We start from the raw sequence: 23,871 nt of genomic DNA on the forward strand, positions 1-23,871 counted from the left end.
AATAAAGCTTATAGTGCTACGTCCAGTTGTCTGAGGTACAGACAACATGAATGGCAATGGTAGTGATGGTAATCTTTATCAGTAGAACCAGCTGTAAAACTTGTGGAAATACAGCGATAAGTCTGAAATTTTATGCACTTTATCACATTTTTGGAAAAGCCATCCAGTGGGCTAGACTAGAGTCTTTGCGGGCCAACTTTGGACTCTCAGACCTTATGTTTGACACCTCTGCCTTAGAGGGTGTCACTTAAAATCAAAAAATAAAATTATTACGAACTTTTCTTAGCCGACTAAGTAAGAAAAAGTAGTACGGTTATAACATAAACAATTCTTTTGTGCTTTTTATAGGGTGTACAAATTCAGACACACACTTACAGACAATTTACACCACGTCCAATGTATGAGCATTTCAGAGACTACTTACTGAAAACCCAGAACCATGCAAGAAGCCCTAAAAACTCATTGTGTTGTCTTGTTTGCCACCTGGTGTCTGCAAAGGCATACTGCAGAATATGCACCATGCCCCAGCTAAATTGAGTTTGAAAACAGTCATTTACAATTTTCAGCAATTGCTAAGAAACGTTTTTTGAATCCATCCATTTAGGACTGGACAGGCTGGGCAGGTCACAGCCCATTGCTTCTCTTGAAAGTTTCCACCCTACATTTACAAAAACACTCTTGCAAAATCTCACAAACACATCAAAACAGCTGTGTTTTGATGTGCTTCAAACCACATCGTTTTATCTGATCATGCATGCAATCAAATGAAGAAAATACTGGGCATTCAGAGCACACCACATCAAAAAAATTGAAAACAACTGGTGCAGGAACTGGAACTTGGACCTTTAATCTCAAGTGGTTGTTTCACAATATTACAATGATTACCAAAATATAAAGCAGACATGTCTCACATATTGTTTCTACATATTAGTGTTGAATTTAAGTCTCTCTCTGTTTTTGTGGGTTCTGGCTTCTATCGCTTCAACTTTTGGCATCTGTGGTCAATGTTCTGCATCTAATTATTGTGCAAATTGTGCTTCAGTGAGTGAGAGTGTGTTTAGTTTGTGGTGTATGGTGTACTTGGGGAACTCCTTCCAGATCTGGACAATCTGAGGGGCAACCTGGCAGCATCAGATGGACCGAGACATAATATCCCAGAGGTGTTCTAATGGATTTAGTTCAGACAAGCTTGGGAACCAGTAAGTAGTATCAGTTCCTAGATCAGTTCCAGATCCTTCAAGAACTGCCTGCATACTCTGGGCAATGCCGTGCACCAGAAGGAACCCAAGACCCACTGCACCAGGTCTGACAGTGGGTCCAAGGATTTTAAACCCTTCACCTCATGACAGTCAGGGTGCCATTGCCTAGCCGGAAAAGGTCTGCACATCCCTTCACCACCAAACTTGTCAAGCTGAATGTAACAGCAGCAAAATGTTTTCCACAAGTTCTGCAGACTCTTTCATATCGGTCACATGTATTCATGGTTGGAATGTGTTCTCATCTGCAAAAAGCACAGAGCACCAGGCGCCAGTCAGCTCTGCTATTCTATGGCAAATGACAACTGAGCTCCATGGTGCCAGGCAGTGAACACGGGTCCCACTACAGGATATCAGACCCTCAGGCCACCACCATGAAACCTGTCTCTAATTGTTTAGAGAAAGACATTCATACCAGTGGCCTGCTGGAGGTCATTTTGCAGCGCTGGCAGTTCCACAAAGGAGCAGATACTGGTCCTGCTGATTAGTAACTGGGTAGCATCTGGGGTAACTTTCTGTCTCCTGGAATCTCCTCCATGCATTGACACCGGACTAGGAGACACACCAAGCCATCTGGAATTGGATTGCCAGTGCAACCTCTGTAGGGTCCAGGTATGGCTTCATGTTACCAGTAGTGACACAGAACCTGGCCAAATGCAAAACAAGTGAAAAACAGTCAGATAAAAGACTACGAGGGGAAAAGATTCTCTAGCCTAGCTCCTCTACTGACCCTGTTGTTAATTTCACCAAATCAGCTGAAACTGACTAACAACCCCATCTGCTACCTAACTAACCAAGATCCCAGGAGTTTAACTGACTTGATGCTATACTCTGATTAAAAAGTGTTCCTTTCATTTTTGTGAGCGGTGTATTATTGTACACAGCCTATGCTTTATTTCCATAGTTGTAGTACAGATGGTCCATATGCTTTGTTCTGTTCAGTGATGGGAAGATTTTCATTTTTGATTTTTTTGCTTTTTTGTAAAGTGTACTACTTTGTTTACCCAAATAAATGGTCATTTTTTTTTGTTTGAATCTGTTTTTTTTGTTCTGCCCTTGGGTCCTCTGCAGATAATTCATGCCAGTAGTAGAATGCAAAACCCTGAAATCAGCATTTGACAAAAGCAGAGGTTACGTCTCCCATGGAGAAATATTCACTTTGTGATTCTGACGGTACCGAACATTTTGACCACTCTGGTTTAGACACTGTTAAAGGTATCCGTAGTATCCAATTATCTGTAGTATTTTGCTGCATATATGAATTGTTTTGGGAAATGTATCTTAGGCACCAATCAATCAAAGATTCAAGAGAAAAAACAACTTAATAATAAGATTTTTTTTGCGATCCCACCAGTGTGATTTACCATCCCTTTTCTCACTCTCCCCCATCACCCTGTTGTGTGCTGATGTGTGTGAGTGACAGGCTTACTGTTCCTGTGAGACACGGCCTCCAAGCTGCACTGCTGGAGCATGAGCTGACATAACTGGCATATCTGCTCTGCGTTACCTCATCAACAGCTAGCATACAGACTTGTAGTGTCATGCTAAATTACTCTTTGTACTTACCAGTTTCTCTTCTCCCCTTTCTTAGAATTGTCTTGGTGTCCCAGCTATAGCCTCTCAGCTCTCTCTCTCTCTCTCTGGAACTCCTCATGTGGACACAAACCACTCCACTTTAAAGACCATCATTTACACGCTTTAGAGTTATTGTTAACAATAAAACAGTGTAACAACCAGATGATAATATTTACAAATCAGTAATAACATATAACCTGTTACTTTGTATGATATTAGTCAGGTTTGTGTAATTTAGCATACCTCAGACTTTTCCCTTCTTAAAGAATGGCCTTGTGACAGCCAGCCTTCCACTGAGACCAACATAAGGATCAGGTCCCGGGTCAGGTTTTTGCTGAATAATTTCCTGTTTATTAACAACATGACTTTCACACTGTTTGTCCTTTTTAGGTCTGCCACTTCTTGTTTTGTCTCCACTTGTCCACTTTTCATTTCAAAAACCCTGAAAATGCCCCTGTCCAACAGCCAAGGGAAGTTCATACAGGTAGATTCTTGACATTGAGGTTACTGTGTGCAGAACTGATTGCCAAAAAATGAACACTTTCTCCTTTAAGTTAAACGAGACCTAAAAACAACCGCAAACGTGTTGTGAAGTGATGGGACACAAGTGAGGAGTATTTCCTACTGTACATACCTGTATCAGCGAGCTTTTCTTCAGACAGGAAATCCGAGCTTGCACTTACACACAGAAACCAGTAGGTGGAGACAAAGACAAAGCAGAGAGATTAAATTCCACACAGTGTGGGTCGTCTATTCTGTGTGATTTTGCTGTCTGATTTGTGGTTTACTTTGCACACACACACACACACACACACACACACACACACACACACACACACACACAGATATTTTAAACCGTCTGTCTATCATGTAATAAAGGAAGACCCACATGCAATCATATCCCATATTTATAATTGGACGACCGTGTGCCATAAAATAAATACACATATATAACAAAGTGCATTTCCCATAGTGTGATTAGAAGGTTTGATGTGTTCATCTTCCGTTTTGCTTTTCACTGTTTCAGTGTGTAATTACAGGATGTCAGTTCTTTATGCTTCAGCTGTGAAAGTCAATATTCACTAAAAAAAGAAAAACAAATCGATGAACTCATCAATGATTCAAACACAGACCATTAGCAGGCTACAGCAAAGCACACACATACAGTTGTATCCTGTTGACAGCAGTGGGGCTTGTGTGTGTTTGTGCAGAAAAGAAATCACGAGACACTAACAATTTGTACAGCAGCTGTCAGCACTTTGACTGATGCCAAACTCCCAACAAAGGCTGTTTACCAGAGCAGCAGGACATAGACTTTGTGGATCAAGACCTTGATCAATAATTGAAATGGTTCTAAATAAAGAGCAAAGACAGACAACAATGATCGCTATTTATAAATCCTTTGCTTGGATCAATATCGACTCACGGGTGGGGCTGTTACTTGAAAAATCTGGATTTGTAGGTTTTGTATCTATAAGCTGAAAATTGTGATTGAGTCTTTTAATTTGTAATGGTTAGGTGATCAAAGAAAGCATGAAATCAACTGTAAAAGGGCAAAAAGTAGAAGGACGGGGAAATGACAAGAAAAAGGACATAATGGAAAAGGTGCTGACAGAGGAAAGGTAGGAAAAAGAAAGGAAAGGAAACAAAATGGGAGCAGACAAGCTGTAAGGGAAGCGAAAGGTATTACAGGAAATAAAAGTGGAAGCTACAAGATCTGCAATATGAAAGAGAGCGAGAGATAGAAAGAGTTTTTAAAAAAGGAAGAAAGACCAGGCAGGAAGGAAGGGTGTGTAAAATTTCTGTGTGTGAGCTGTGAAAACTGTAAATAACATTTAGAATTTGAGGTGTTGGGCAGGAGATTATATGTGATACAATTCTGTGGTTGCACGTGTGCTTTAGACATTAGCTGATTACAAGGCTTTTCAAACCAGAGGAGACGAATTGTAAAAGAAAAAAGAAAAGAAAGAAAAAGAAAAAAGGTAAATGGTAAAGAAGTCACTCACTGACCTGAAATCCCCATTGAGCTTAATCTTACAATGTCCAACGATGGCAACATGTTCCAATAAAGGCACATTATTGGATCTTGTTTGGCATTTATTCTGTTTTCTTCTTCTATCTGTTTTATCAAGTGATGTATTGATATTGGCATGGAATTTTTCTACAGTTTTTTTGTTTGGTTTGTTTGGTTTTTTTTATGCTGATTCATACGGGACAAACACTTTTATTCATCTTCTTGGGAAACTCACCTCAAATGTACATTAATTTGAAGAAAAAAACAAACCCCAAAAGAATACACAAACCCTACATATGAGAAAACAGACATCTTTCTTTGAATCTCCTAATTGTACATTCGAGATAAAAGCAGGAGACAGACACACACACACACACACACACACACACACACACACACACACACACACACACACACGTCATTTTATCAGACAGGAAACAGTCCATGCTATAACTTTTCTTTTTGTTTTTAGTGTTGGAAACTCACCATGAATAATAATGCCATGTAATATTGCTTTAGGGACTTCAGAAAGAAAGGGAGCAGATTACATTTTTATATAATTACTTCACATTAGTGCTACAGCTGTTTGTTTAAAATTTTTTTTTACAATAGTTCCCCCAAAATAGCTGCTTGTCGCATTTAAAAGTCTTGTGTACAATCTGGAGAGTGGCCTTGTTTCTAAAAACATTGTAAGCCAGTTGAAGGCTAGTGTGAAACCCCTTCTTCATTAAATAACCTATTTGTTAGTATAATGCAGCATTTCCAAAAATAAAGACATATAATGTTACAAACAATGTAGATAATTCGCTTCTGTGGTACTTTCTTTAACTTAGGAGTGATCGGTTGTCATTCTTACCAAAGTGAAGCTACATGACTTGTTTAAACAGGGAAGTATCATCCCCGTCACGTGACTGCAGTCTGACAGACAAACTGAACAAAGACTGTTCTGCAGCTGAACTCACAGTGAGCGCTATTTAACAGTATTTTTAAGGTAAGGCTTGCACGGGCACGCATTCACTGCGTGGGTGGACCTTTTGGGTGTGACGTCACCGCACGATTCCCTTTACCCGGGTCCACTCATGCCTGACTCTCACAGCAGCGCGCGCCTCGCTCTCGCACCAACTTACCTTGAATCCAGAGCGGCTCCGTAAGTGAAAGAAGAGGGAATATACGGTGGGTATTTTCTTGTGTTTTTACCTGCATTGCGACTCGACTGGGACATTGATAAACGACAAACTTCTACACTAGTGAAGGAAAGTCAAAAAGCAGGTGAGAACTTAATTTTTTTGGATGTGTGTTGCTTCTGTGAGGGACAGTCGCGTTGTTTTCTTGAGTGTGAATGATGTAACTGAAAGCCTTCGTCACATGCTTCAAACATCTTTTTACCAATTAAATAAATACTTTGAAACCAGACAGCAAACCGCCGTGTCTTGTTTACAAGAAGTCATCGATATTAAATTAAACGGAAGCCGGCTTGTTTGTTTTCATTAAAGCGTGTTAATTAATAAAGTCACATTTTTCCAGAATTTTTTAAATAGCTGTCAAAAACTGACGTCATGAAAAATCTGCAAAGAACTTCATCCAAGAACCAAAACCTGGTCACATCTTTCAGACTCCCGACGTTGTTTTTGTAGCTGTTTAATCAGTTCAGGAGCATCTGAAGCCCAAAGTAACAGCGGGCGTAATCAGTCACAGCAAGTGAGCCTGTTACACATCCAGTGGAAGTGAAGGCAATCACACCCACAGAAAGTCATGCAAACGGCGCAAATGTGCAATATTAGTATGCAGACGTAGACTTTGAAAAATCAGCACAGCCGTTGTAAAAGTAACTGTGTGAAACCTTGAGATACACTTTCTGATTTTCTGCCTGTCAGCTGATATCTCTTAACTGCTGAGGAAAAAGAGGAACAACTTTGGGTTTCACAATTCCAAAAGATATACTAGTGGAATTTTTGCAAATGTAAAAAAGGAGAAATGGGAGGGGGGGGGGGGGGATCTTCCTTTGCGCACAGCATGCGTGCGGTCAGTAAGGTCAGACAAAGTCCTACAAACATCAAGTGTGCGCCATGTGTTATCAGCGTTATTGGCTTCAGTCAAAATGGTGTGAATTTAAATGACACCAGTAAACATTCTTGGCAGCCAACACTGGATTTTCTTGGACCAGTGAGCGGAAGTTAAACAAATGAAAGTCATTTTGAAACTGCTGGAACTTAGCGCTTAGAGCATTCCCTAAAGCTGAGTCAGAATTCAATTTGCTTTGCAGTGAAGATCATGTGTTGAGGTTCATGTTCCCTCATTATGTTAAAATGAACATTAAAACCAACAGTTTTAATGCAGTTGTCGAGTTGTTTAGTACACGAAAACATGATTTCTTTTTTCTTGTCTTATTAAGCCACAACTGTGACACAGAGTTTGAGGCACCTGCTGGAGCTGCATGCATTACTTCTGTTAGTTCAGTATATTTTATGATATTGCTCCGTTGTTAAAGACAGTATTTTATCATTTACATTACACCCATAAATCAACAAATCTTTGTATTAAAAGTCCTGGATAAGAGATTTGTAGGCCTCTAGTTTTTCCTTTGCACAGACTTGAGTTTGTCTTCAACTGCCAGCAGTTTGGTTTCACCCACAAAACACATGAGCAACTGCAAACATGAAAGATGACTATGACTGGGCGTAGTTGAGTTATGTAGCATGTTTGTTTTTCTCTGGAGGGGAATCTATCATGCCCTTTCATTTTATTTGTCATCATACACTCTATTATATCGTTGACCTGACTTTAGCTTTTATGATGTCACATGGACACACATGGACTTCGTAAAGATTCTGAATGATGTGAAGGTCCGGAGTCAGTGGTGGCCACAGTATGTGAAAATGATGTCTTGAGCCCCCCGAACAACTCTTTCACAATTTAAAAGGATAGTATGTAGCTTTCGGGATATAGCCACAGAATCAGGGAAGAAAGAAATGAATTCATGGAAAAGTTGGAACAGGGTAAAACTGGGCTCATTAGACTATGTGACTTTTTTTCTACTGGTGTAGAGACCAATATTTTCACTCTCTATCAAATTGAAGCCTTTCTTCTGGTTAGCTTCACTGATAAGTGGTCTTTTTAGGGCTACATAGCTCTGGAGACCCAATCTCTTGAGTTCTTTACATAATATGTGTATGAAAGTGCCTTTCTTGCAATGTATTACACTTGCATTACACATTCCTCTTTACTCGACTTAAAAGAATGCACTATGGAATGAAATTAGATGCCGGAGAAAGTAATTTGACTGCTTGGCATATTACTTTCTCGTTACTCTGTAAAACATAATTACATTTTACTTATAAACACAAAGCCAAACAAAGATGAAAACCAGCCTAAACATTAAAGTAGAATCGCCAGTAATTCTATTTTAGAAACAAAAACAGGTAGAAATGGAGGCTGCAGGCTGATGGCCCATCACTGTGGAAATTCGGGGCCTGGTTACTGTGCTGGAGTCATCATGGACTCGGCTTTATCATCACTCTGGGTTCTTGGCTAGATTTGTGTTTGCATGCTGTCTGTGCAGGTGCTTGCAAAGAGCTGAAGTTGTGTTAGCCTTATAATGCAGTTGGTACAGTAATTTACTTTACTGCATTATAGAAAACTCTAATATGATTACAGTCAAGCGTTACTTTGTAATCACGTTACTTTGTAATCACGTTACTTTGTAATCACGTTACTTTGTAACTTTGTAACATGTTACATACAAAAGTGTATCTTTATTTAGTTATTTTAATCTAACTGAATTTGTTGAGCACCATCTTGGTATCCTGTCTCTTCAGCACTGTAGCCAGGCTGACAAAAAGTCAGAGCTCTTTTGAGCCAACCATCCCTTTAACGTTAACTAGTAATGACTTCATGAACTTCTTCACAAATAAAATTTTTATCATTAGAGAAAAAATTACCAATAATCATCCCACAGATGTAATATTATCTACAGTTACTCTTAGTACCATTGATATTAAGTTAGACTCTTTTTCTCCAATTGATCTTTCTGAGTTAACTTCAATAATTACTTCCTCCAAACCATCAACGTGTCTTTTAGACCCCATTCCTACAAAACTGCTCAAAGAAGTCCTGCCATTAATTAATTCTTCGATCTTAAATATGATCAACCTATCTCTAATAATCGGCTATGTACCACAGGCCTTCAAGCTGGCTGTAGTTAAACCTTTACTCAAAAAGCCATCTCTAGACCCAGCAGTCTTAGCTAATTATAGGCCAATCTCCAACCTTCCTTTCATATCAAAAATCCTTGAAAGAGTGGTTGTCAAACAGCTAACAGATCATCTGCAGAGGAATGGTTTATTTGAAGAGTTTCAGTCAGGTTTCAGAGCTCAGCACAGCACAGAAACAGCTTTAGTGAAGGTTACAAATGATCTTCTTATGGCCTCTGACAGTGGACTCATCTCTGTGCTTGTCCTGCTAGACCTCAGTGCAGCGTTCGATACTGTTGATCATAATATCCTATTAGAGCGATTAGAACATGCTGTAGGTATTACAGGTACTGCGCTGCAGTGGTTTGTATCATATCTATCTAATAGACTCCAATTCGTGCATGTAAATGGAGAGTCCTCTTCACACACTGAGGTTAATTATGGAGTTCCACAGGGTTCAGTGCTAGGACCAATTCTGTTTACATTATACATGCTTCCCTTAGGCAGTATCATTAGAAGACATAGCATACATTTTCACTGCTATGCAGATGACACCCAGCTCTATCTGTCCATGAAGCCAGATAACACACACCAATTAGTTAAACTGCAGGAATGTCTTAAAGACATAAAGACCTGGATGGCCGCTAACTTTCTGCTTCTTAATTCAGATAAAACTGAGGTTATTGTACTCGGCCCTGAAAATCTTAGAAATATGGTATCTAATCAGATTCTTACTCTGGATGGCATTACCTTGGCCTCCAGTAACGCGGTGAGGAACCTTGGAGTCATTTTTGACCAGGACATGTCCTTCAACGCACATATTAAACAAATATGTAAGACTGCTTTCTTCCATTTGCGCAACATCTCTAAAATTAGAAATATCCTGTCTCAGAGTGACGCTGAAAAACTAGTTCATGCATTTATTACTTCCAGGCTGGACTACTGTAATTCATTATTATCAGGATGTCCAAAAAACTCACTGAAAAGCCTTCAGCTAATCCAAAATGCTGCAGCAAGAGTCCTGACAGGGACTAGAAAGAGAGAGCATATTTCTCCTGTTTTGGCTTCCCTTCATTGGCTTCCTGTTAAATCCAGAATTGAATTCAAAATCCTGCTCCTCACATACAAGGTCTTAAATAATCAGGCCCCATCTTATCTTAATGACCTTGTAGTACCATATCACCCTATTAGAGCGCTCCGCTCTCGCTCTGCAGGCCTACTTGTTGTTCCTAGAGTATTTAAAAGTAGAATGGGAGGGAGAGCCTTCAGTTTTCAGGCCCCTCTTCTGTGGAACCAGCTTCCAGTTTGGATTCGGGAGACAGACACCATCTCTACTTTTAAGATTAGGCTTAAAACTTTCCTTTTTTCTAAAGCATATAGTTAGGGCTGGACCAGGTGACCCTGAATCCTCCCTTTGTTATGCTGCAATAGATGTAGGCTGCCGGGGGATTCCCATGATGCATTGAGTTTTTCCTTTCCAGTCACCTTTCTCACTCACTATGTATTAATAGACCTCTCTGCATTGAATCATATCTGTTGTTAACCTCTGTCTCTCTTCCACAGCATGTCTTTATCCTGTCTTCCTTCTCTCACCCCAACCGGTCGCAGCAGATGGCCGCCCCTCCCTGAGCCTGGTTCTGCCAGAGGTTTCTTCCTGTTAAAAGGGAGTTTTTCCTTCCCACTGTCGCCAAAGTGCTTGCTCATAGGGGGTCATATGATTGTTGGGTTTTTCTCTGTATCTATGAAGCGCCTTGAGGCGACTTTTGTTGTGATTTGGCGCTATATAAATAAATTGAATTGAATTGAATCTTTCTAGGTCTTAATAATTTGTTGCAAAGTTGTTGTACCAGACTGTATATACTGTCACCGTGGCATTGGCTCATACTAAACATGGTTGGTTCTTTGTACTTTTGTATGCTGATGAGGGCCACGGTGGTACAGTGAAAGAAAGGCATTGCGGAGTCTAGTTCTTTCTGTTTTCTTAAAAGTAAATAATACATACTGATAGTGTGATAATAATTCCCATATACAATTTTGCTAGTGTTATTTGGAACTCTGTTAAAAGTACTTATATCAATTGAGTTGTATTTTGTTAAGACATTTTTCACCAATCATTTTGATCAAGCTAATAATAGTGAAAAAAAAATTTGTTGTCAAGACTACGTCTCACAGATCTCTTTTCCTATTTTTGGTTTAACAGGATGGGTGAAAGCAACTGCTCAAGGATAGATGTAGACAACGATACATGCCACTTCAAGCACCACATTAACCCTCCTGCGAACCCCCTGGTCAGCGCCTCCATGTTTGCTATAGGCATCTTTGGAAACGTAGCTGCCCTGGTGATCTTGGAAATACGGCGACGCAGGAACGTAAGGAGTGGAGGCACATGGCAGCGCAGCTTGTTCCACATCCTCATCACATCATTGGTGGTTACGGACTTGACTGGAACCTGTTTGGTCAGCCCATTAGTGCTGCTTTCATACTCGCGCAACTTAACCCTGATTGGTATGAGGCCTAAAACTTGCGGCTTGTGTTCGTACTTTGGTGCCAGTATGACCTTCTTCAGCCTGGCTACCATGTTGCTCCTCTTCTCTACAGCACTAGAAAGATGCTTTGCCATTGGGTACCCCTACCTGTACAGCCGGCATGTCACCAAGAAGTGTGCATACATCACAATATTGCTGGTGTTTTTGTTGTGCATAATATTCTGTCTCCTCCCTTTTGCTGGATTTGGGAGATATGTACAATACTGCCCGGGCACATGGTGCTTCATTGACATGAATGCAGTGAAACCACAGAACAAAGCCTATGCCATTCTGTATGCCACTTTTATGCTGGTGCTCGTGGTGGCCATTGTAGTGTGTAACGCCTTTGTGGTGTACCAGCTGTATAGGATGTACCAGCGCCGGAGGAGAAATGGCACAGTGATGTCCACAATGAGATCCAACAGTGAGCGCAAGCTTCTGTCCATGTCAGAGGAGGTGGAGCATCTGACCATGATGGTCGTCATGACCGTTACCTTTATCATCTGTACACTACCACTAGTGGTAAGTGACAATGGAGTGTTGTTCTGCAAATGACCTTTGTTCATCAGTTTGTTTGGGCTGAACTGAATCCGTAGGAGCCATTCATGGCCAATTCAGTTTTTTTTGTCTCTTCTTTTGAGGAGACCACTCTACAGGTGGATGAATCTACCAGAGGTGGAGGATGGACTTAACCTTGTTGTTTATTGTCTTATGTAGTCTGGGAGTTGACTGAATGTTAGGGCGGGTGTAGTTTTTTTCTCTGTGGTGGGGTCAGATGGGCACTGGGGTCCTTTTCTCCCCATCCCTAAATATGTCCCTTCTCCCACTTAATTACAGCAGGGAGTGGGGACCAATAGGAATGGTCAACGCCTCCTTCCGTAGACAAAATAAATAAATAAATACATTTTTTTTACTTCAATGCCTACAATTTTCACAATTGCAAGACCCTTCACTGAACTGACTCTTAGCTGTCTGGTTCTGCCCGCCAGACCACATGTTTAACATCCCTTGTCTACTATTTGTGACCGGCCTGATTAGGTCACTGCAGTTTTTGTGCTACATTGTTGGTCATGCAGGCTTACAGGCTAGTCTTTTTTGACACTTTATATCCTTTATACACTTTGGTAATAGTGATATTTTGGTTAGAGTACTTGTTATTAGGTTCACACTGTGTCACATTACCTTAATACTACACTACCACTATTTCAGACCCCCTAGAACACAAACCACGTTCCACTTATACAAAATTAGAGACAATGTTTAGCTATTTACAAAAGGAAAGCGAAGTACTGGCTTAGCGGTTTGACTGATATGCAACTCATGTATATGCATCTCTTTTCAGCTTATCTGATCTCGAGTACTGATTGAAAGATAAAACTGTTTTTTGTTTTGTTTTTTTTAGCCTGGTTGCTGAAAAACTGCTGTCTTATCAGATGTGTATCAAAATGTCACCCACAGCCGGTACTGTTTATTGTGTGAAGTCTGATACATATGCAAATGTAACTGTTTCTCTGTGGACACGTGGTGGAAATGCAATACTCATAAACATTGCAGTAGATTATCGGTTGCTTTGATGCCAATGTGTAGACAGGAATTTCTGTAGTGCCTTTGTGAAGCTGCTGCCTATTTTAAAGCCAAAGATGATGCACTTCAGTTTGTGTACAGGGGCTTGCTAAAATATTCACATCTTTCCTTTTTTAACTTTTTTTTTTGTCTTGTCTTGTTTTTGATTTTTTTTTTTTTGTTAAGCCACGTAACACTGGCCTATGAATCATTCAAGCATACAAAACTACCTACAGTGGGGCAAAAAAGTATTTAGTCAGCCACCGATTGTGCAGGTTCCCCCACCTAAAATGATGACAGAGGTCAGTAATTTGCACCAGAGGTACACTTCAACTGTGAGAGACAGAATGTGAAAAAAAAAATCCATGAATCCACATGGTAGGATTTGTAAAGAATTTATTCGTAAATCAGGGTGGAAAATAAGTATTTGGTCAATAACAAAAATACAACTCAATACTTTGTAACATAACCTTTGTTGGCAATAACAGAGGTCAAACGTTTACTATAGGTCTTTACCAGGTTTGCACACACAGTAGCTGGTATTTTGGCCCATTCCTCCATGCAGATCTTCTCGAGAGCAGTGATGTTTTGGGGCTGTCGCCGAGCAACACGGACTTTCAACTCCCGCCACAGATTTTCTATGGGGTTGAGGTCTGGAGACTGGCTAGGCCACTCCAGGACTTTCAAATGCTTCTTACGGAGCCACTCCTTTGTTGCCCAGGCGGTGTGTTTTGGATCATTGTCATGTTGGAAGACCCAGCCTCGTTTCATCTTCAAAGTTCTCACTGATGGAAGGAGGTTTTGGCTCAAAATCTCACGATACATGGCCCCATTCATTCTGTCCTTAACACGGATCAGTCGTCCTGTCCCCTTGGCAGAAAAACAGCCCCATAGCATGATGTTTCCACCCCCATGCGTCACAGTAGGTATGGTGTTCTTGGGATGCAACTCAGTATTCTTCTTCCTCCAAACACGACGAGTTGAGTTTATACCAAAAAGTTCTACTTTGGTTTCATCTGACCACATGACATTCTCCCAATCCTCTGCTGTATCATCCATGTGCTCTCTGGCAAACTTCAGACGGGCCTGGACATGCACTGGCTTCAGCAGCGGAACACGTCTGGCACTGCGGGATTTGATTCCCTGCCGTTGTCGTGTGTTACTGATGGTGACCTTTGTTACTTTGGTCCCAGCTCTCTGCAGGTCATTCACCAGGTCCCCCCCGTGTGGTTCTGGGATCTTTGCTCACCGTTCTCATGATCATTTTGACCCCACGGGATGAGATCTTGCATGAAGCCCCAGATCGAGGGAGATTATCAGTGGTCTTGTATGTCTTCCATTTTCTGATGATTGCTCCCACAGTTGATTTTTTCACACCAAGCTGCTTGCCTATTGTAGATTCACTCTTCCCAGTCTGGTGCAGGTCTACAATACTTTACCTGGTGTCCTTCGAAAGCTCTTTGGTCTTGGCCATGGCGGAGTTTGGAGTCTGACTGTTTGAGGCTGTGGACAGGTGTCTTTTAAGAAGAAAGTGTGTACATTATTGTACTTTATTGAGCCCCGTGGGGAAATTGCTCTCTGCATTTAACTCATTCACTCAGTGAAGCAGTGGGCAGCCATTGGGCGCCCGGGGAGCAGTGTGTAGGGACGGTACCTTGCTCAGGGGTACCTCAGGGTAGCTGTTAAGGGGAATCGAACCCCCGACCTTCCGATCATGGGGCAACCACTCTACCTACTGAGCTATCCCTGCCCCATTTTATACAGACGATGAGTTCAAACAGGTGCCATTCATACAGGTAACGAGTGGGGGACAGAAAAGCTTCTTACAGAAGACGTTACAGGTCTGTGAGAGCCAGAGATTTTCCTTGTTTGAGGTGACCAAATACTTATTTTCCACCCTAATTTACGAATAAATTCTTTACAAATCCTACCATGTGAATTCATGGATTTTTTTTTCACATTCTGTCTCTCACAGTTGAAGTGTACCTCTGGTGCAAATTACTGACCTCTGTCATCATTTTAAGTGGGGGAACTTGCACAATCGGTGGCTGACTAAATACTTTTTTGCCCCACTGTAACTCAAGGGATAAACCAGTGTTTTGTCTACATATCAGAAAACTTAAATGGTATCTTTAGGCACTTTGCCACTAAGCAGCTACAGCAGAGAAATTGTGTCTGAAAAGTTATCCCCGATAAGGATAAGCGGAAGAGAATGAATGGATAGATGCATGGATGGATGCATGAATAAAAAACAGCTTGGCCAGGCTTCTGCACTGCCACAACTCTGAATTACGAAATTATTAAATTAAAAATAAATCAATCCAAGATATTTATAAAGCTATTTATGATCCCAAGCTATATTTTTCCTAATGATTTCTTCCATCACATATTGATTCACATATTTAGGGATAGCTCAGTAGGTGAAGTGGTTGCCCCATGATTGGAAGGTTGGGGGTTCAAATCCACTGAACAGCTACCCTGAGGTACCCCTGAGCAAGGTACCGTCCCTACACTGGTGGCTGCCCACTGCTTCACTGGGTGAATGGGTTAAATGCAGAAGAATAATTCCCCTACGGGGACTAACACATAAACATTGTCATTATTATTATACTTAAGTTTTATTTAAATAGTGAGTAGATAATGAAATGTCCAGGACTACAATCCAACCCCCCCCCCCCCCCATCAAATAGAAGTTATGTTTTAAGGTCAAGTTATCATTCCAAACAGCAAGCTTCACTTGCAGTATGCTTGGTAACTGGAAGCAACCTTTAAGATTTTATCAGTAATGTCATCAGAAAGCAATATGGATTCAGGCTGTAATGAGAAGATCATGAGTATCTGTCTTTCCAAGTGCAATTAGAAATGTCACTTGTAACAATATCACAGATGATTGCTCAGGGGATGGTAGTAAAACACCAAAAACAAAACCTCTATGTTGTTAGACTTTGTTATATGATATTTCTGACTAGCATAGCATGTTTACAAAGTAGACATATGAGAAACATTTGATTTCCTAAGCGTCACTTTGTTCTTCAAATGCTAAATGAGTAGCTTTCCCAGCAAAATATGATGCCATGCACTTAGTTGCAGACATCGGTTATGTGCTAAAGTGCCATCCCGTGTGCTGTTGCTTCTCAGCTCTGACCTGAAATACGGAGTCATAACCTTCAGCTCTGCAGTGTCTGCCAAGTTGTGCATTATACTTAACTTAATATCAGCCACAATATAAAAAGCAGACGACGCCAAGGCGGAAGCCACTTTATGAACCGTGTTCTTACAAGCAGAGCCCTTCAGAGAGTGTTCCTCAAGGAGTATTATTAATTTAACAGTTATTGTTTGATCGTTATGTAAATCCCTCAAATTGTCACACATCCACTCACTTAAAATTTCTAGTGCTTTTGTAACATAAGCTATTCATACACAGGACTTTTAAAAAAATGTCTTTAACAGTAATGAGGAGCGTAATCATCACAGGATGCCGTAAAACTGAACATTTTGACAGCTTCTAATTGTGTTAATGAGAATCAACTATCAGACAACTGCAGCCAGATGTAGAATTCTGTAGGCAGGTACAAGACACTGAGATCAGGTTTCTTCACTGCCTCAACAGGCAACTCAGTGAAATGCATGACTTTTGGTACAGCGAGGGTAAACAGGGACATGAGGGAGGAAGGAAATCTACTTGGGCTACAGTAGAACGCAGTGGGGGAAATAATTATTTGTTCCCCTACTAAATTTGTAAGTTTGCTAAATTCCAAATACATGAAGAGTCAAATTTTGGTGGTTTTATTTTTACTGGAGAGACATAAAATAAAATATGTATTCGATGATGTATATCTCCAGAACTGGGTTGCCTTTTTTCAGTCCATAGAACCATTTAAAGATTTTTATCATATTCTCTGAGTAAATTGTTTTCACTTAGTTGGGGATAATCCGCTTTAATTACATGTTACCCATAGTAGTCTTTTTTAACACCATCAACGATGCAGTATTGCCTTCTAGCAAGAAAGTAAACTTACATGTGTTGATATCAGTTTAAATGTATGTTATATGTTGAACATTTTCAGTGCTTTTCCTGGTTTCAGGTGGTGCTTCTTAACAAGTCAAACTCTTGAACTCCACCAGACGACATTGACAAAACTGCTAATTTTACCATGCAAAGCTGTTAGTTAGGGTGTATGATTATGGTGACTTGATGGCATCATTTAGATGCAAACTTATTCTGTATTTTTTTAATAGAAAAAAAGTTTGTGATTCTGTTGGACAGACTGCATCTTCATGTCAGTCATGTTCAGCTATTATGCAGCAACAATTTTGAGTGGCTGAGTCATCAGACTTTTTACCACCGCTCGCTGGTTTTTGGCGGTCGCTTGGGTGAAGTTGGATGCAAAGAAGTAGTTGCACCAAAAACTTCCTAGTCATTGCTTTGGTTCCTAGCAGATTGCCATAGCTGCCTGTAGTTTTTCATGTTGGCCTGCAAATACTAGCCGAATGTTAGTGCAAATTATCAAGTGCAGCACACATTGAAGATGGAGGTTTGCCTTCAAAGTAGAGTCATACGTTAGCATTCAAGCCAAGTGTATTTTAAAGTGATAAAACTGCTACCCTTTTCACTGATAAGATCTGATGTTGTGACTGTCATCACTGAGCAGTTCTCTAATAATGACTGTAGCTCAAGAAGGTGGGGCTTGAATAAATATTTAAGGTTTTTCATGTTTGCAAAATGATTGTGAGATTCCCAAGGACACAATGATATACTGTATATACTCTTGGGTGTCCAGATTGTAATGTGAGACCACAGTCAGGATATCAAATACACACAGCCACATGGCAAGATCATATTACATTTTTCTGCGGATATGAAATCGTGGACAGATGATGTGGTTATCTGTGATCGCATTAAAATGTGAAAACGCTAGCCAACATTAATAAGTAACACGATATCATGAGGGCAAAATTAATAATGTCATCACCTCTGACTCAGTATCTGCTCAGCATACACTGTGGCTGTGTAACATTTTGCTCTTCGAAATGAAACTAAAACAGATGACATTAGTTCTCTGATCAATACCCTCAAAGACTCACAACAACGCTTCCTGTTGGTGCTGTGAGAGAAACGTGGGCTCACGGTGAAAGTCTGACTTCTGTCTCCTCGCATTCTCGTTTCTCACACATGGTGAAGGCTGTCACTGATCAGAGTAATGATCCCATCTGGCTTTGTTTAAAATGGCACTGGGGTTTGCACTTAAAGAACAGAACACGCAAAAGGCACATTTTGTGTTTTATTCCAAGGTTGTTCACATTGTTCCTTCATCATTTGTATTTTTGAAATACATGCTGATTTTTCTTGCAAATTTTTCATGCAAATTACTCCTTATTTCCAGGTGATAATCTGAGTGCTCTCATAGGTGCTAACACAAATGTAGAGTGGAAAGCAAAAGAGAAAGCGCTAAATAAAAACTTGCAGATAGCAATAAAAAAAAGAATTTCAGAGAAAGAGAAAAGGGTGGGTGGAGGACAGGAAGTGAATAAGAGAAGCACTGTTAGGGAATACAGCGAGTATGTAAAATATTAGGAGGTTATTGTCCGTTGTTATTTGATCCTTTTAACTGTATATTGTTCCCCTCGATCCCCGAGAGAGAGTAGCAGTCATTTCTAAACCTGCAGACTAGTCACAGCTTCCATGGATTGTATTAACATGCTGGTTCTCAACCTTGTGGTTATGTGCTGAGGGAATTTACTGCTTCTTCCTGCCAATAAATGCAGTGGCTGATTTCACTGACATTCCAGCTGCAAAGGAGGAACTAATTAGTGTAATTTGATGCTCATTCTTGGCCTAAGGTGTGCTAATGAAAGCAGCTGTATTTAAAAGCTCAAGTACTTTATAATACATCAATTTTTCTACTACCTTTCTTTGATTTTGTCTTTTGAACAAGGTTGGAGGTTGTAGACTGAGGCAGATGAAAATCATATGGTGAGCTTACAAAAACGGAAAAGATCTGAATTTGGACTCAGTCGAGTTTAAAAGGTGCTTCAATTGGAAGCATGTTTCCTACCTGCAGATCATATGTTTGAGACTCTTTAGAGAGGATTTTTATCCAGACCATGTACAGCTAACCAAACTGCTTATTATTACCTAACCTTAACCAAGTAGTTAACTATATCAGTAGATATGTGATTGGCCTGAGAAATATTTTTCATGCAAACAAAGTTAAAGGAGGGAACTTTATATCCTGGAACGTAAAAAAAAAAAAAAGGAAAATTTGTCCTAAAACACGGGGGGACACAAGTACATCATGAACTACCACAAGAGTAGTTAGAGTGTGATTTTAGTTTGGTTTTTACGTTAGAAAGTACGGAGTTTCATTTTTAATATTTGGTCTGTTTATCCAAACGGCCCGAAGTATCTATGTGCTTTGAAAATGGTGGAGATTTCTTGAATTATTGGTAGGATGAGCTAAAAAACTGAAATATGTAAGAATACTTTCATTTTATTGTTATTTTTGTCTGTAAACTGAGTGAATAAGCATGAGAGCCCATATTTGGGAGTTGCAAGAAATTTAAATATTCTTCCTGATGTAGAACATTAGTTAGTAAAAATATCTTGTGTGCGCATTACTAGGGATAAATTGTAGTGCTATTTATTTTTGAGAAATCAGTTATGCAGACTAAAACCGAAACAATTAAAACTATGCATAATGAGATCAGGTTGTAAGATAAACTGAGCCCAAATTATCATTGGTTATTATGTAATCTAGTTTAGATCTGGGCTTCTATCCTCAGCCTCTTGTGTAAGTGGAGACCATTTCTCCACCTTTTTAAAAATTTACAGCACTCGCACTAGTCCACTCGCCAGCAACATTTTCGCCGTTGGATTGATTGCTATCATGCTAATCTCGCTGGAAGAAACAAAGAAAAAGTCTCCAGTTTCTTAGATGTCCCAACAGTATTTCCTCAATAATCAAAATAATCAATATATAGTAGAGCCACAGATTCTGCATAGATAAATAAATAAATGGGCGAGTATAAGCGGATGTGATTTTGCTAGCTAGAGCAATAATGCAAAAACATGAAACATGAACATTCGTAGTATTTTTTTTACCACTTTTATTCTACAACATTGGCTTTCTTGTAATTTCTTCTTTGGATGTTGGCTGGCTTTTGCACTGTTCACTGTCAAGATGATTCCAAACTCCTTCCACATGCAGGCAGCATTAAATTAAAATTAAGTCAAATTCAGCCCCCTATATCAAACTGTCTTTATGTGATGGTTTACTATTAAAGGCTTAATGTTTGATTTGGAACCAGGATGCTAGCTGTGGTGTGTCTTTCTCTCATGATGTTCGCTTTGAGATTGTACCTTGGAATCTTCATAATCTCTCTATCCTCACTCCTTGCTTCCTCTTTCCTCCCTCAGATTCGAGTGTACATCAACTACAATGGCGAGAATGATCATCCCTCAGACCTGATTGCTCTCCGCTTCATCTCCGTCAACTCCATCGTCGACCCCTGGGTCTTCATCCTACTCTCCCCTGGTGTTCAGCACTTTTGCTGGACCTCTGTCTGCCAGTCCACCCTGATAGACCAGAGAGGATCTGTGTTTAAATCATCGCTGGCTAAAGAAAATGCCAAACTAGAACTGTCTCGGCCAACGCTGTACACGGAGCAAATTGATTCAGTAAAAAATATGTGACTGCAGCAGTGCTTTGCCATCACTTGATATTTATGTTTACTGGACATGAAAGTAGACTGTGCGCTGTCCTACCTGAGCACCGAAGCTGTAGAAGTTTGCTGGGTCACAGCAGTGTTTCTTTTGGGTAATGGTCCATGCCATCAAGCTGATAAGAACTTCTAAGCAGCCTTATCAGTTTCGGGCCGTCTCTTGCCAATTAGTGGGCATTTCCATACACTTCTAGCATTTCAGCTAAATGCACACTGACTTCTCCGGAGATTTTGTCTCCCTCATGACTTGCATTCTTTATGAATGAAAGAAAAATGGCTGCTGATGGGAAAGGAAATATCTAAAGTTTGGCAGTGATGTCATAGACAATGTGCAAGTGCGTTACAAATATTGATCACTGGTATTTTGATACTTCTCTTATCAACCCTGAGAGTCTAAACCTCGTACTTTAATCTAGGCTGCCAGATTGATGTTAGAAAAGTCAAAGGGCAGGATGCCTACAGAGTCTTAGATTAAGCTATCTTTTAACCAAAAAAGGTAGAGAGCTACAGTATTTATTTTTTATGTATAGTGTGTAGTATACAGGATACACTACCATGTTATTAACAACAAGGTTTCATGTGCAAATGTATTTTGATTTAAGCTTCTTAAACTGTTAAGGAAAAGCGGATCAATAATCTCATGACACGTGGCTGTTATTGTAATGCTTTTGATGCACTTTATGAACTTAGGGTACTTTTTAAAGTGGGTCTTATTAATGACAAAACAATTAAAAATAATGTGATCAAGTTAATTTTCCAGACCAGGTAGGTTTATATGTTAACTATTATAGCATAAACATACCTTTTCTGCCTTAAGTGATACTGTAGATTAAATTATGTCAGCTGCGTGATTTGTAAAGAAATGGCTGATTACATTCAGTATTTATCACTGTAATGGCAAACAGTTATTGGCAGCAGTTCACTAAATACACGTGCAAATGCATCTTTATGCACAATACAAAGAATATGCAGTGGCCATTTATAAATCCTGTCTCAAAGTTTTCATTATAAATATTTACACGACAAATATCTGAAGTCTTGAGCTTTAGCCCTACATCTACATCAGCTGGTTTGAGATGATACCCTTTTACACACCTGTTTGGCGAATATGAACCACGCCACGCCATTTATTGGGTCTTAGTCTGGCTAAAGTTGCTATGTATCCAACTCATCTCTACCCAACTCCACCTTCTAAGCCGATGATGTGATTTTTGTTTTATTTGTGTTTGCTATGTCCTATTTGGGGTCATCTTCTAGCTTTCCATAAACAGTTGTGTTCAGAAGTTTCATGGACATGAATTTCATAGTTTGGGGCGTTTAATGATTTCTTTGAATTTATCTCTATTTTTATAGTGTGGAAAGACTGTAACTTTAAATGGAAAGGTGCTTTGAGTGTTCAGGTAGAGAAAAAACAGTCCATTTAAATGTTATAAACTTGCCTCATTCACACAAGCAGTTTTTCTGTGCTTCTCAAAGTTCTTTCTATCTAACGTTGACACACATTTTCTAATTTATGCATAAAACTTTTTACAGAAGAGGATAAGGGCATTGGGGGTAAAAAAGCGGGGAGGTCCCCCCCCCAGAGTTCTGAGAAAAAAGTTGGAATTCTGAGAGATTAAAAAAAAAAAAAAAAAGACGTCCCCATTTTTTTGTTTTTTTCCTGTAGCCCTAATCCCCTTCCATAACTTTTGACTATAGTGGTTCTGACTGAAATACGGTTGAATAAAACTTTACTGTAACTGAAGTAGCCTAATATGGCAACTTGACTTGCTCATACAAAATTAAGACATTGTAGGGGGGGGGTCTCCTACAGTAACAATCTGGTGTTGAAACAAGACATCTTTCTAAATTAGGGCTCACAGCTAAGATCCTCTTAGAAATTCAGCTGATAAAGCAAAGGTTTCCAATGTAAGTTTCCTTTCAGGTCCTTAAGAATTGTACCCCGCATTAATCATTTTGCAGTTAGCCTACACAGCTCACGCGCTTTACTGATCAGCCACCCACCATTACACAACAGTGATGTCACTTTTAGCAAATCAGCTGAAATCAGATGACTACTGATTTTCTTGGAAAATGTGGGTAGTATTCTCCACTTTGTTTTTTTGCAGACTTTCAATGGGATAAAAAGTTATATGTGGTTGAATTACACAATATCTTTCTTTTAAAGGAACCCTGGGGAATAAAATAAAGCTACTGCAAACTTCTGCCTGCTCTCCTGCCATTATCTCTCAAAAAAAGGGAAAACTCTCCCACTGACGTGACTGGGTTTAGGAATTGAAATAGTTTGGTGCTCAATTGAGTACAAAGTGGAAAAATGTTCACAGAAATGTGTGGTAAAGGCCAGAAGATTCAGTGAGCATCACTGTGAGAATTGCCCGTTGTGTTGTTAAAATCTGCAGTTTATTGCCTCTGCTGGTATGTTGTTGATTCTTAGCTCAGGCTCAATATGTTCAGTGTTTACGACAGAGACTTACTGCTTCCTGTCAGTGGTAATGTGTTCTTTCTGTGTGCACTAATGCCAATGTGTTCTCTTGTGATTTTGAGAATGAGCGTGTGTATGTGAGTCTTTGCGTCAGTGTGCCTGTGATATGTATCAGCTTGTGTGACAGACAGCAAATGTAATGTCAAACCTGAATGCTACCTACCTGGATTTTTCTGTAATTAAGTACTGTACATGAAATTGAATGCACTGAGCGCACAAGCTTGTGTGTGTGTTTTATGGCTTGTGTAAATAAACATCTCATCTACCAAGTATTCTGAGCAACCAGATTTGTAACTTTTCACACACACACACACACACACACACACACTTTTTATATGCAGTATGTGGATGGGTTCCAGATGTAGAGAACAGAGTCGAATATGGCAGCTAAAACTACATACCAAGACCTTCTGCTTTGTTTATGATCAGCTCTCTTACTTTTGGATGCAACGTACAACCATATATGCTATGTTATAAAGGTGCTAAAATATCTGTCCTGGTAAAGCAGAAGACGGTCAGGACAAAGCGGGGAGATGAATGCCCT

General features: G+C 39.9%; 1 protein-coding gene and 1 long non-coding RNA gene across 4 annotated transcripts; one reads left to right on the top strand and one right to left on the bottom strand.

Moving 5' to 3' along the window:
- Positions 1–1,831: 1,831 nt before the first annotated feature.
- Positions 1,832–3,618, bottom strand: LOC309700069. The gene is made up of 3 exons (XR_014274565.1): positions 3,075–3,618; positions 2,823–2,905; positions 1,832–1,902 (listed from the first exon to the last, which is right to left on the bottom strand). It is a non-coding gene; the product is annotated as an uncharacterized lncRNA (long non-coding RNA).
- Positions 3,619–5,770: 2,152 nt separating this feature from the next.
- Positions 5,771–23,599, top strand: ptger2a (prostaglandin E receptor 2a (subtype EP2)). 3 transcript variants are annotated; one of them, XM_082523437.1, is made up of 3 exons: positions 5,771–6,114; positions 10,599–12,082; positions 20,541–23,599. In XM_082523437.1, the coding sequence occupies exons 2-3, from the start codon at positions 11,237–11,239 to the stop codon at positions 20,814–20,816; spliced, it is 1,122 nt and encodes a 373-aa protein (XP_082379563.1). In that variant the 5' UTR covers positions 5,771–6,114; positions 10,599–11,236; the 3' UTR covers positions 20,817–23,599. The 3 variants fall into 3 exon arrangements, with proteins under 3 accessions (XP_082379563.1, XP_082379564.1, XP_082379562.1); XM_082523438.1 differs by having other exon boundaries at positions 5,771–6,018; positions 11,236–12,082; XM_082523436.1 differs by having other exon boundaries at positions 5,772–6,114; positions 11,236–12,082.
- The last annotated feature ends 272 nt before the right edge of the window (positions 23,600–23,871 follow it).

This window comes from Aulonocara stuartgranti (genome assembly GCF_965226115.1).
Source record: "Aulonocara stuartgranti genome assembly, chromosome: 23".
NCBI lineage: Eukaryota > Metazoa > Chordata > Actinopteri > Cichliformes > Cichlidae > Aulonocara > Aulonocara stuartgranti.